The sequence below is a fragment of the Lactuca serriola genome, chromosome 1 (genome assembly GCF_051521515.1).
Source record: "Lactuca serriola cultivar US96UC23 chromosome 1, Lser_US96UC23_V15, whole genome shotgun sequence".
NCBI classification, from domain to species: domain Eukaryota; kingdom Viridiplantae; phylum Streptophyta; class Magnoliopsida; order Asterales; family Asteraceae; genus Lactuca; species Lactuca serriola.
Genome location: NC_136408.1, coordinates 25,093,540 through 25,107,571, shown reverse-complemented (window position 1 = coordinate 25,107,571; position 14,032 = coordinate 25,093,540). Strand labels below are relative to the sequence as shown.

At 37.3% G+C, this 14,032-nt stretch overlaps 1 protein-coding gene across 1 annotated transcript; it reads right to left on the bottom strand.

Moving 5' to 3' along the window:
- Positions 1 to 723: 723 nt before the first annotated feature.
- Positions 724 to 1,539, bottom strand: LOC145052633 (uncharacterized). Its single transcript, XM_079000485.1, has one exon. It carries the CDS (start codon positions 1,537 to 1,539, stop codon positions 724 to 726), a length of 816 nt encoding a protein of 271 aa, XP_078856611.1.
- Positions 1,540 to 14,032: the final 12,493 nt, after the last annotated feature.

Below are 14,032 nucleotides of genomic sequence, written 5' to 3'. Positions count from 1 at the left end.
TGATCGGATCCGATCGAATCCATTCTAATCGGATATTCGATCATGTTGTGTATCTATACTTATCAATGAGCTTAAAAGTACCCACCATAATGAATTAAACTATATTATTGTAAGATATTATGTTGACGTTCAATGGATATGAAATTTAGTGGTCACCGACCTCTCCAGTTAATGGAAAATGAAACTTTTCAATAATTAAATATGTCATAAATTAGATTTTACAAATATGTTTCGTTGAAACTTATATATATATCTAAAAAAATTTGGTAAAGTTGTATAAAAAACAAAATGATAATAAGTAAATCTATTAAACTCTTATGAGTTCAATGATTGTGGATGATCTATAATTATTCCCTTTAATTCTATTTTTGGAAATTGAAATATGATCTTAGCGCACAAGAACTATATAGATCGATTGAATTCATATTACAAAAAGAATTAGTCATGCTAATAGAAAAGCTAACCATACGACCACATAATACGAATGATAAAAAATATATAGATCGATTGAATTCATATTACAAAAAGAATGACTCATGCTAATAGAAAAGCTAACCATACCACCACATAATACCTTAGATATCATGGGTTCGAATCTTGAATAACTATAATTACATGTAAGTTGACTAAATTCGTTGACATAGTTTAAAGGTATGATAGCATCTTTGATCCACATTATCCACCATGTCTATTTCAACGAAGTCGTTTGTTTTGAGAATCTTCTTATGGATTGAACGAGAATCTTCCCAGAATTCCTTGCTTGTATGGCAAATATGTTTTTTTCTTCATGTCATTAGAAACTGCCCGGTTCACCGTGTAATGGAGTTCATGAGCCGATACTCGTCCTTTTCTCTTCGACACTGATCCAGTGTTCCTGATATCTTGATCATGTTTCCTGAAGATAGCTGAGTATTTCTTCAATGGGTCTCTGTCCATTGCTCTCCCTTCTGAAGCACTTCTGAATAAGAACAGGTCCATGAAGCTCCATTTTCTTGAACCATTTTCCGATGAAAGGCCTAAAGGAGTGGAAGAACTCGAGCTGATGGGAGGCATCATGTACGTAGCCCTAAGTTGTTGTTCCCGCCGTTGATCTGAGCTCCCAAGTGGTGACAATGATCTCGTTCTTCTACTTCTTGAAGAAGGTAAACGAGAATAAGAAGAGCCCCTCTCTCTTCCTCTTTCTCTCTCTTCTTTCTTCTCTTGCATGCGAGTCTGAGGATCGACTGTCTTGATTACGCCGCCGTGGAACAAATCTTCAGCCGGAACTGAATCCCTACCGAAATGGCAACTTACATCAAATGAAAAATCATCTTCAAACAAGTTGCTGGATGTCTTGGGAACCCCCGGTTTCTCCTCCCATGCAAATGGAACGGCGGCAAGACAACTACTGCGGTTAGCACCGGCAGCAATCAACAGCTCGTCAAACTCACAATACACATCCGTCAGTCGATTAGTGGGGCTCGAGGGAGCACTAGTGTAGTAACCGCATCCGTCTGATGAAGAATTGAAACCGAAATCCATTGCTGCTGCAATGTCCATGTTGTTGTGTTTGTGAAGAAATTTAGAAAATCAGCCATGGATGGTTGATGGTTATAAGTGAAAGGAGTAGGATCGAGGAAGAAGACGAGAAGGTGCATAAACCCAAATAACGTTGACTGAAAAATAAGGAAGTCTATGTTGCCGCCTTGTTGTTTAATTAGTTCTTATAGCAACGTTTCTGTTGTGTTGTTTCTTGGAATATTATAAGGTATTCAAGAAACTTATCATTTATCAATTTTAAATTGGAAATTTTTAAGTAGGAGAAATATATTGATATATTTTAATTTTAATGTAATTGAAAGAACATGTTTATTTAACCGTTATCTGGTTAACAGGATGCGGTGACAATCTTGACTTGTAATTTAACGTTTCAAAGGTCACACCATAATATTTTAGTATGGTAGAGTGACAATCTAATATATATCAACATTTTTTTTTCTTTTTTTTTTTCGAAATACATATTTTATAAATTTTATAATTAGGTAAATATCTTAGTTAAATTTTGTCGTGTAGATGTTTAAATATGGTTACTACATATCAAACACCATGATATCATATAGCAAATATATTCTTTTTCATAATTATATATAACTATATAAGTATATTTTCACAGTAATAACAAGCTAAACAAATTATTCACGATTAAATGTATAACATTAATAAAGGTAAACAACTTACTCACGACTTTTTTTTTTTTTTTTTTTTTTTTTATCTATAACCGTATACGAGTTACGTTTGCGCCCTAGCACTATTGTCGTCGATAGTACAAAAACACCAACAAATTGTCTATCCCTCTCTTAATCAAATATTTTGTTTTATAAACGTAGATAAACATATTTCTGATATTGAATGTAAAATGGATGTCGGTGAAGGTAAGAATTATGAAGAAGTGGTGAAAAGATTGGGTGTACCACAAAAATCAAGTCAACAAATTGTCTATCCCAATCTTGGCTTCCAAATCCGCTTTCTTATATCCTACAAGGCTATAACTTGAAAATCAAGTCATAAAACCTAAAATAAACTGTACCACAAAAATATGTGTATAATTACAAGATAACATGCAAGGCATATTATATATATATATATATATATATATATATATATATATAGGGCAATAGCTACGGTACAAACCGTAGGTATTCAGTAGGTATAAGGCAATACCTACGGATTTGCTACGGAAAATGACATGCAGCATAAATGTCTGTGGGAAATTTATACCTATAGATTTGCTACGGCTTATTCCGTAGGTATAATATCTACAGATTAGCTACAGACACGGATTGCTATGGAATGCCTACGGATTACTGACGGGAAGCAAGTTTGACTATAGTTAACTAGTTTCCTGCAGAGTAGTTACGGAAATACATAGCAAGCCCACTTTGACTAACATTGACTTTATTACCTACGGATTTCCTACGGCTCACATTACCTACGGAAGTAGGTAATTACTTTTTATTTAAAAAAAAAAAACAACAAAAAATTATAAAAGAAAAATCCAGTCTTTTCTATCAAAAAAAAATAATAAAAAAATAACCAATACATTAAACTTATAATAATATTCAAATTCAACCACAAAACAAATAATATTATAATAAAACTAATAAACTTTAAAAAGTATCAAATACAAATACATATTACTAATGAACATTGTTTAATTTCTAAATATTATTAAAAGAAAAACCTTATGACATCATCTTAAATAATCTTGACCATTGATTGCAATTTAGTCTTATTTTTTTCACCATTAGATCAAATTGCTGACATCATCTTCCCCATATGGAATGTATTTAATTTCAATAAATGATTTCCAATCATTAAACAATAACTTACATTCGTTGAAATTGAATGTATTTGATTCCAATAAAAGCTTTTCATATTTTTTAAATCTTGAATTTTCGGTTATGCAGATTTTAATATGGTCAATTTTAAAAGCATATTCCTAACAAAACCATTTCAATCAAGACATTAATATCAACCATTAATATAAACTCTGTTTATATTAGTAAACCATTAATAAAAAAATCTATTTTTATTAGGAAATCATTAATACCAAAAAATCATATTCAAATTATCACATACATATACGATTCATCCTTGAATCCACGGCTCACACTTATTTTCAATCGTTTTTTTTGTTCAAACCTTCTCCTACAACATCATTCTTATTGCTTATAAATTTCATCATCATTCTCTGTTTCAAACATTCGCTCTTGTGCACCAGAAGGTCAGTACCTTCTTTCGCTTTTTATATTTTTTTCGATTATTTTTTTGTTCCTATATCAAATATATGTATTCATATATTTCGATTTTCTTTGTCACAAATTACATGAAATCAGTTAACTACTTTTCCGAAACTATTCAAATAAACAGGAAAAGATATTACGTACCTTTACAAAACATAAATTAACTATCTTGGGAACTGACATTAATTACGAAAATGTTACTTTTATATATTAGAGATGATTATGATTTTTTTTTTAATTTTTATGTCATAAGAATCCGGTTAATTTTGGCATGATTTTAAAATATCACTGAAATTATTATGATTTTGTATATCATACCAACCTACTTTTTTATACTTATATAGTAAAAATAAAATTTATAAATTTACACAACAAATATACATATTTTAAATTTTGTAATATTATTATACCTTACAAAATACAACTCTCTACAAAATAATTTTCGCCAGTAGTTTCATCCATAATTTCACCAAATTTAAATTTGTATTTTCTTTTTATAAATTTTTTTAATGATCTTGATTTTTCTCCTCCAAAAGTATATCAAGCATTTACGTTTTAGATAATGTTGTCTCATTATAATTATTACTTTCCAAAAATATATTTGTTTAATAAGGAATTTAATTTAATGAAGGAAGTAAATGTTAATTAAAACGAGATATATTCCATAATTACTACACGAGTTTATTAAAAGAAATTAACATCAAGGTGTAAACATTAAACATTTTTAAAGTGAAATTTCAGAATACATACAAATGATGATGTTGTACAATGAAATATAAAATTGAATAGACTGAAGAAAAAAAACTATTAAGATAGTCAATCTTGAAAACAACATAGTTATGAAAAATTATAAATTAAGATAAAAATTATAAGATATTATGAGATTTGTAAAAAGTACAATTAGTAAAAAGCATTACTGTAACATACGGAATTTCAGGTATTATATTTATTCATTGTATTCCAAGTTTTGTGGAAGAACTCGGCGAGTTGGTGCGTAGACTCGCCGAGTAGAGATGCGAATCATTATCCGGGTGGATGGCTGGACTCGGCGAGTCGCCCCAAGGACTCGGCGAGTCCACGCTGTTTAATGAAACCCTAATTCCTCGGGTTTGGGGCCTATTTAAGGGGCCTTATGGCCGTCATTTGCGGCTACCAGACCCCATAGAGAAACCCTAAGTGAGCTAGAGCGATTGTGAGAGGAAAGGAGCCATTTCTTGATCATTTGTTAGTGTTTTTGCAAATAGAAGAGGACCAAGACAAGAGGAGGCTAAAGAGGGTGCTAATCCAGTGATTCCAGGGCCCAGAGACTTCATTTTGAGGTATTCATTCGACCCTTCTTCAGTTTATGGTGTAATTCCTAGAGTTAGGGCTTTTTAGCCTCTTTAGAGGATGGTTATATGGAGTAATTGGTCCCCTCTCGTGTTGGTGCTGTAGATCTGGACCCAAAGAGGTCCAGAGACCCTTTTCCCTTGAGCTTTATGAGTGTTAATGGGGGTTATGAGCTTTGGATGTCATTTTAGAGGTCATATCTTCAAATAAGGCCTTTGAGCCTTTGCATTAGCACCAAGATGTTAGCTTTACATTATTATAATGCTTTGGGAAGCTAGATCTATAGTTTAGAGGAGCGGATCTGACGTCAGGAGGTCAGTTCAGCTTGAGCATGGCCTGAACTCGCCGAGTCCAATAGCCGACTCGGCGAGTAGGACGAGGATTTTCCCAATAATCACACAGTTGGTGACTCACTGAGTTGGGGAAGTGACTCGGTGAGTCAGAGGGAATCTAGAGGTCAGAGTGCACGATGGTACTCGCCGAGTCAGGAGCCGGACTCGGCGAGTTGGGTCGGTCATTTCACAGATTGTGATCGGTGATGATTTGTAGAGTTGAGGTTGACTCAGTGAGTCGAATGAGGACTAGGAGAGTGAAGAACACGTGTGGACTCGCCGAGTCACAGTTGTGCACTCGGCGAGTTTGGTCAAGGTTGACCGTTCACTTCGTTGACTTTTAGGGTTAGTCAATGTTTGGACCTTAGAGTCATCGGAAGGGTAGGATAGTCTTTTACCCTTCCTAGAGGATGTATATATATATATATATATATATATATATATATATATATATATATAGAGAGAGAGAGAGAGAGAGAGAGATTAGCCTAGCCCTGAGGGTTGTATTAATTAGAGTATTTATTTCATGTGATTAGGAAGGGGCTAGACCAGAGTTTACCGAGTCAGAGATTTATTGAGATATCCGAGGTGAGTCTTCTCACTATACTTTACCTTGAGTAGGTAATTAGAGTTATGTGATACAGTGTTGTATGCTATATATGTGTTATGTGTTGCACTGCATTATTCTATGTGATTTATGCTGTGCATGTTACAGAGTTAGAACCGGAAGTTTCACAGAGATAGAACTTGAGGGTTCATAGAGTTTGGGTGCACGGACCCACAGAGTTATAGCCTCGAGTGGCTAATATATGTTATATATGGTATTTTGGGGAACTCACTAAGCTTCGTGCTTACAGTGTTATGTGTTATGTGTTTCAGGTACTAGTGAGGATCGCGGGAAGGCGCCGGCCTGATCAGTACACACATGGGATTTTTATGCTATTAGATCTTGGGATTTATATATGTTATGAATTGAGTTTTAAACAATGATGTTTTTATGAGTAATAAATGAATTATGTTTTTATAAAATGTGAAAAATTGTTTTGAAATTTACGGTGTTACAAGTTGGTATCAGTGCCTTGGTTTGAGGGATTCGAGTACACCTTCGAGCGTATTTGAACTCAAACTGAGGATTTGAGAAATATTTTCAAAAGAGAACCAAGTTTTATAAAAAGAGTAAAAGAATTTTGGATAACGCAGAGCAAAGTCGTGTGTACGATCAGTTAGCGCCCGAACGGTGATTTCCCAAAATACCCTTATGTTATATGCTTATGAGATTGATATGATGTATTCTCGTGCTAGAGTGGGATAGGTATTCCTATTAGGACTAGAGTGGCCTGATTTGTGATGCCTTAGCCTAGGGGGGAGGTGAGCTGCTATGAGATGCTTGAGAGTGAGTATGTAGCAGTGAGGAGCTTATTAGAGATTTTTTAGAGAGTGGATTATGCATAATAGAGTACTTGGGACTTGGGATCCTAGGAGGAGGACTTGGGGTGTATACTGACGCGGTATGGACGGTAGTATTGGGCCCGTACTACTGAAAACACCGGGACGGTGTACAGATCAAGTAAGAATCTTCGGGATGCCAAGGATCAAGGAGGGATGAGTTATCGAGTGCGAGTATGCTCGAGTGAGTTTCTAATATATCGTATGTTGTATTTCAGAGGTAGATCATGGTGAGGACACGTCATGCGCCAGAGAGCAGCGAGACTAGTGATGAGGAGATCCGCTGGATCATCCATGAGGAAGTGGCTATGGCCATCAGGGCAGAGATACTAGAGATGTTTGGGTCTATCAAGACCATGCTGATTGAGACTTTTGACAAGCGTTATGCCGCTCTTTCTGAGGCTGTTGTTGCAGCGGCCACCGCAGCCGTCACTGCCGCTAGGCCGTAAGGGGGTGACTCGTTGTTGTTCAGGGAGTTCAGCAACACAAAGCCACCAGAGTTTGATGGGACGCAGGATCCGATTGCAGCGATGAGATGGGTATCTGACATTGAGGGGTGTTTCTATACATGCTCGTGCCCGAAGCACTTGAGGGTTCGGTTTGCGCTGAACCAGCTTCGCCTGGGGGCGAAGGACTGGTGGAAGTTCATGACAGCACACTATTCTCCAGTAGAGCTTGCTGCGGTGACCTGGGAGAGGTTCACCGCCATGTTTCGTGATAAGTACGTTCCCCCGGTGGAACGGGATCGGTTGGCACAGGAGTTTTTGACCCTCAAGCAGGGTACGGAGTCTGTTACGGTTATTACCAGGATGTTTCAAGAGAGGGCGATGTTCTGTCCTGAGCACGTGTCTACTGAGCAGGCACGTATGAGCCGTTATTTGAGTATTTTGAGGAGAGATATTCGGGAGTTCGTGGCGAACTCCTCGTACCAGACATTTGTCGAGCTTCAGGCAAATGCCCGGAAGAGGGAGATCGAGCTAGAGACTCAGGCTAGGGAGGAGGCGGAGTCTTAGGGGAGGGATCGGCGACCGGCACAGTCTCAGCCGGCAGCCAAGCGGGCCAAGCCCGCTGATCCCAGAGCAGGGAGCCAGAAGGGCCGCACTTGTGGAAAGTGCGGAAAGGGTCATGATGGAGTTTGTAGAGCTGGATCTTGCTACAAGTGTGGCAAGGAGGGGTGTATGGCCAAGGACTGCCCCAAGGGGTTTGCAGTGTGTTTCCACTGCAACCAGACCGGACACCGGAAGGCCGAGTGTCCGCTGCTGCGAGGGTCAGCACAAGGAGTTTCTCAGGGGTCTGCCCATGCTGCTATTAGGGCTTCTGATAGTCGGCCGGTGAAGACCGAGACGCCGAAGGCTCGGGGGAGAGCCTTCCAGTTGACCGCGGAAGAGGTCCGTGCAGCGCCCGATGTCGTGGCTGGTATGTACTCTTTCATGTATTTATTTTAATGTTTGAGATTGTGTGCTTATATTATGATATGCGTAGGTACTTTTCTTGTGAGTTTTGTACCTGCTTTGGTGTTATTTGACTCGGGTGCGAGTCGATCTTTTATATCGTTGGCTTTTAGTCAGCACATCAGTATTAGTCGAGAGGCGTTGAGTTGACCTCTAAGAGTCTCCATCGCCGACGAGAGAGCAATGTATGCCACGGAGGTGATTCGAGGATGTGTACTCGAGATCTTTGGTGTTGAGTTTCCTATTGATTTGGTCCCGATTTCGATAGGGGACGTCTTTGTCATCGTAGGCATGGATTGGTTGAGCAGATTTGGAGCCGTTATCGATTGCGAGCGGCAGCTGGTGACTATACGAGACCCAAGTGGGGGAGTTCTTACGGTGTACGGCGAGGGTACCCGTCCCGATTCAACGTTTTGTTTGGCTGCTAGAGCGAGACAGAGTCTACAGCAGGGCTGTAGTGGTTTTGTAGCGTATGTGATGGATGCGAGAGTTGGTGCAGAGAGACCGAGTATGTTTGAGGAGGTTCCGATAGTGCGTGAATTCTCGGATGTCTTTCCCGAGGAGTTACCAGGTGTGCCTCCCGAGAGGCAGGTTGAGTTTCGCATTGATTTAATTCTAGGGGCAGCACCTATTACCAAGGCGCCCTATCGCCTTGCACCTCCAGAGATGTAGGAGTTATCCTCGCAGCTTCAGGAGCTGCTGGGGGAAGGGGTTTATACGGCCGAGCAGCTCGCCGTGGGGAGCACCGATCCTTTTTGTGAAGAAAAAGGATGGTTCGCACCGAATGTGCATAGATTATCGAGAGCTGAACAAGTTAACGATCAAGAACCGTTATCCTTTGCCGAGGATCGATGATTTGTTCGATCAGCTGCAGGGAGCATCTTGGTTTTCCAAGATTGATCTGAGATCTGGATATCATCAGATGAGGGTGCGCGAGGAGGATATCCAGAAGACCGCGTTCAGGACTCGTTATGGGCATTACGAGTTCGTGGCGATGCCATTCGGGCTCACCAATGCACCTGCAGCGTTCATGGATCTCATGAACAGGGTATGCAGACCGATGCTGGATCGATCAGTGATTGTGTTCATTGATGACATTTTGGTATATTCGAGATCCAGGGAGCAGCATGAGGAGCATTTGCGAGAAATCCTCAGTGTGCTGAGATCGGAGAGGCTTTATGCCAAATTCTCCAAGTTCGATTTTTGGTTACGAGAGGTGCAGTTCCTTGGTCACCTCGTTAACCAAAATGGTATTTTGGTCGATCCGGCCAAGATCGAGGCGGTGATGAGTTGGGAGGTGCCAAAATCTCCTTCCGAGATCAGGAGTTTTCTAGGGTTGGCCGGCTATTATCGGAGGTTCATTAGGGATTTCTCCAAGATTGTTGTTCCTCTCACCAAGTTGACCCGGAAGGGTGTGGTGTTCAGCTGGGGCCCAGAGCAGCAGGCCTCATTTGAGACTCTTCGCCAGAGATTGTGTGAAGCCCCGGTGTTGGCTCTTCCAGAGGAAATGGAGGACTTCGTGGTGTATTGTGACGCATCGATATCTGGTTTGGGCGCGGTGTTGATGCAGAGGGGGCATGTGATCGCGCACGCATTGAGGCAGCTGAAGTCCTATGAGGCAAGGTATCCCACCCACGATCTAGAGTTGGGGGTTGTGGTGTTCGCCACGATCTGTATTGACGATGACATCCCAAATGTTTAAAAATGAATAAAAATACTTTTCTTCGGAAGTTCTTTGATAATGTATTTATCATGTTTTAATGGGAACAAATTCCGAAACATTTTTATTAAAAGAGGTACTCTGATTTTTATAAAGCATAAACAAAATCGGTCTTTTCTGGCCGTGAAAATGGGGATGTCACAAATTGTCCTACCCAAGACCTAGGTTCTGATCTATGGTAAATCAATCTACCCTTCATCGCTCTCCCTGCTTCCGACCATCGATCCACCCCCTGTTCACCACCTTTCTCCATGTTTTCATCGACTCCAGTTCGCAAAAATCAAAGCTGAAAACCATAGGATAATTCAACCTTAAGACACTTCCAATTCTAATTATATGAGTATCTATAGTGTAGAAAATGAATCTGTTCTTCCTTCCTTTTTTTCTGTTTTTGGGTTGGGTAAAAACCCTCAATTTGTTACATCTATAAACGCATGGAGTGAACTCCAAGGAAGATATAATATTTCAGAATCAAAACTTTAATTTCTAATTGGGTAGAATTTAGGGTTTGGCATTTAGAATTGAAGCTCTTTAACTGATGTTGATGTGTTAATGCTACAAGCTATTGCATTTGAAATCCCTAACTATTGAAGAAGGAAGAAGAACTGAAACAAAGGAGCAACCATCGACTATTGTAATTAGGGGGTTGTTCCAACAGCTTCCTTGGTAGTTCCCTTTTTATGGTTCGACAACACAACACGAAGGGAAAGAAAGGAGTGGGTTTTTTCGATTCTCTGTCGATCGGAGAAGAAGAAATGAACGTGAGCAGAAAATGGTTCAAAGGTGATTGGGTGGTGTTTCTCGACAATCAAATGTGTGTGTTAGCAACTCTGGTTAACAAGAGGAAGAAGATGAGAACAAGGGTTGTTGCCCCTTTTGATATTTCCAGAATCAGCAACCACTCCGGTGGTTTCTTTGACAGCAATTGATGTGCACACAAGTACCCACTAATTTTAATATTTATAACCTAACAAACTTAGACTAACTATGCACTTATAGGCAGTGTACCTAGTCAGATTACAGTATAGCTTAGGCAAGTCAGGTGTCGATCACAGGGAACGGTGGTGAATTAATATAAAATATTTGATTATAGGTTACAGGTCACACGAAAAGAATAAAGAAGTAGTTTAATAAATCTCAACCGAACAATTAATTGACAACTCTCGATAAACTAACAGGAAAGCAAATCTCTTCAGGTACTTTGGTTTAGATAAATTACACCTTAAAAACATAAACAATTGCATACACAAATTCATTTATTCATGTTCACCGAATCCTAAAATGATTAGATTCGCATTCACTATAACTAATCCTTTAGCAAACAAGTCAATTCAAACAGTGATCAGTTGATTAAACTAACATGCTTCCTAGTATTCAGTTCGTATCAAGCAAGACTTGTAAATATAGTTAATCAAATTGGTCGGTCAATTAACCTCTTGTTGATGGTCATCAGACAAGGCTCACATATTAACTTACTTATTCCCAAGTTAATTCTAGTTTCACATTCGTTATTCCTAGACTTATAATCTTGATGGTCATCAAAATCATAAGAGACAAGTAATCAAGCAGATGTTCATACAACTCAGTTTACTTAATAATTAACAACAAATAATTATCATTAACACGTAAGGATCTTTTAACAAGCTTGGCAAGATAAATTAAACATAAACAAACAATTCAATATAGCAATTAGTCTAATAATCAAGGTTTCATTCAAACATAAACACAAAGTAAAGGTTTTTACACCCAAATCAGAAACTAAATACATAATAGTAACACAATGGAATGCTAAACATGGTCACGTTAACAACCCATATGATTACCGACATGTATCCGCTCTCCAATCCTTCCGATTTCCGCTCTCGTTAGCTTAACGGCCTTCCGGCCGCATTCTAGACCCTCAAAACGGCTTAACAAAAGTTATTTATCGACTAAATTAGGTTAGAAGTCGAATCCCCCCTTCTGGTTAGCTGATAATCGCTTTTTATAACCCTTGTAACCGACTTACGTACTGTGGGCGTAAGTCAGATTACGTTGGGTGTACTGAAGATTAATGCGCGATGGAGTTATCTGGATGTCAGCCATTACGCGGGGCGTACATATAGCTTACACTGGGCGTAACTCGTATTTGGCTATTACGCTTGGCGTACAAGTCCATTACGTGGGGCGTAAACGGCTCCTCCAACATTTTTTCTTTCTTTTAGCCTCTAAGCCCGATTTCCGCTTCAGTCTTTTCTTTTGTGCTTTATCGACAACGAATAGCTGCAAATCATAATTCAAAGCATTATAAGTACTTTTTAGTTCTAAAAGAGAATAATAAAGGCCAAAATATTAAGATATAATGCATAAAAATAAATATAAAAATACACATATCAGCAATCAAGAAAAAAAAGGAAGAGAGAGAGAGAGAGAGGGACTTTGTGCACAATATTTCATTTTTTTTAAATAAAAGAAAACATCATAAATGGTCCCTCTGGTAGTGAAATGACGAAAATACCCTTCAGTTAATAGACAAAACTTAACAGAGGTAGCAATAATGACCAATCGTCAAAATTTTTGAAAACACAGGGACCATCTATGAGGTTTTTAAAGCACGAGGACTAAACTTCAGATTTTGGGTAACCACAAGGACCATTTATGATGTTTTTTTTTCTTTTTGTAACCATAGTTTCCACAAACTATAACACAATGCGTATAATCCCTATTCTAATAAAAGAATAAGTTTATTTTCCTTTTGTCATGTGTCATCCTTTTAGGTCTCCTAACTAATGTCATGCCACTTATTATTGATTATCCATTTCAAATTTCTAATTTCAAATTTTTCATTCTAATTACATTAAATTAATAACATTAGAATAAACATTAAAATAACATTGATACAAATTATAAGGTTACATATTTATTTAAATATAAAAAGGCGTTTAGCTTAGCGGTAAGGAATGATCCCTTCAAATGAGAGGTCATGGGTTCAAGTCTCTTAAGAGACATAGGTGATATTTAAGAGTATGTTTAGATAGTTTGTCGTTTAAAATAAATAAATAAATAAACGTATTTATTTAAATCAACGATTATAATTTTATATAACTAAAAACATATCTTTTAATTAACAATTTAATTAAAATAATTAATTAATAATTTTGACCTTTTTACTATAAAAATTTAATTAGTTTTATAACCGTGGTTCCACGAGTTATAAACTAATAATCTCTCTATTCTAATAAATGAATAGTTTTAATCTTCATTTGTCATGTATAACTCTAATACAACTCTTCATTAATATCATGCCACATGTCAAAGAGATATAATATTAGGCAACACTTTAAAATTCAAATTACTTTTTCTAATTATATGTTAAATTTAAAGTTATAATAACTTTAAAATTTTGATATATCTTATAATTAATGATTTATTTAAAGTAATTGATAAATAATTTATAAATTTTTAGTGAAAATTCAATTTATTTTGTAGCCATGGTTCCTTATAAAATAATATTATAATTATAAAGTGTAATATAGTAAAAGAGTGGTATTTGATGGGGAGATATTTAGGAAACAAGGCATACTAAATGGGCCTTTGAATTGCTGTCGAATTCGTTATAACGTGGACTAGTCTAAATCTAGAATAATAGAGTATTAGAGTATGCCCATCTAAATTCTAGCATGGTTTATTTTGTCTAGTAAATATATCTGTTTTCTCGTTGGGAATTTATCATTCTGAAGGTTTAATTCCGAAAACATATATAAGGTTATTTACTTACAGGTTCATTTTAATACATAAATCTATACGGTAAACCAGAGGTGCACAAACCGGATATGTATTCTATATCCAAAAAAATATTCGAACCGGATATTTCAAAATTCAAAAACCAGTTTCGGGCTCTCGGCTATGTGAATCGGATATATCACATTCCGCGGATACGAATCTGATCCACAAAAAAAAAAAAAAAAATTAAATCATATATTTAACCTAGAT

What these genes read in the sequence shown, in the direction of transcription:
- LOC145052633 (XM_079000485.1), bottom strand. Translation starts at nt 1,539, where the DNA reads ATGGACATTGCAGCAGCAATGGATTTCGGTTTCAATTCTTCATCAGAC.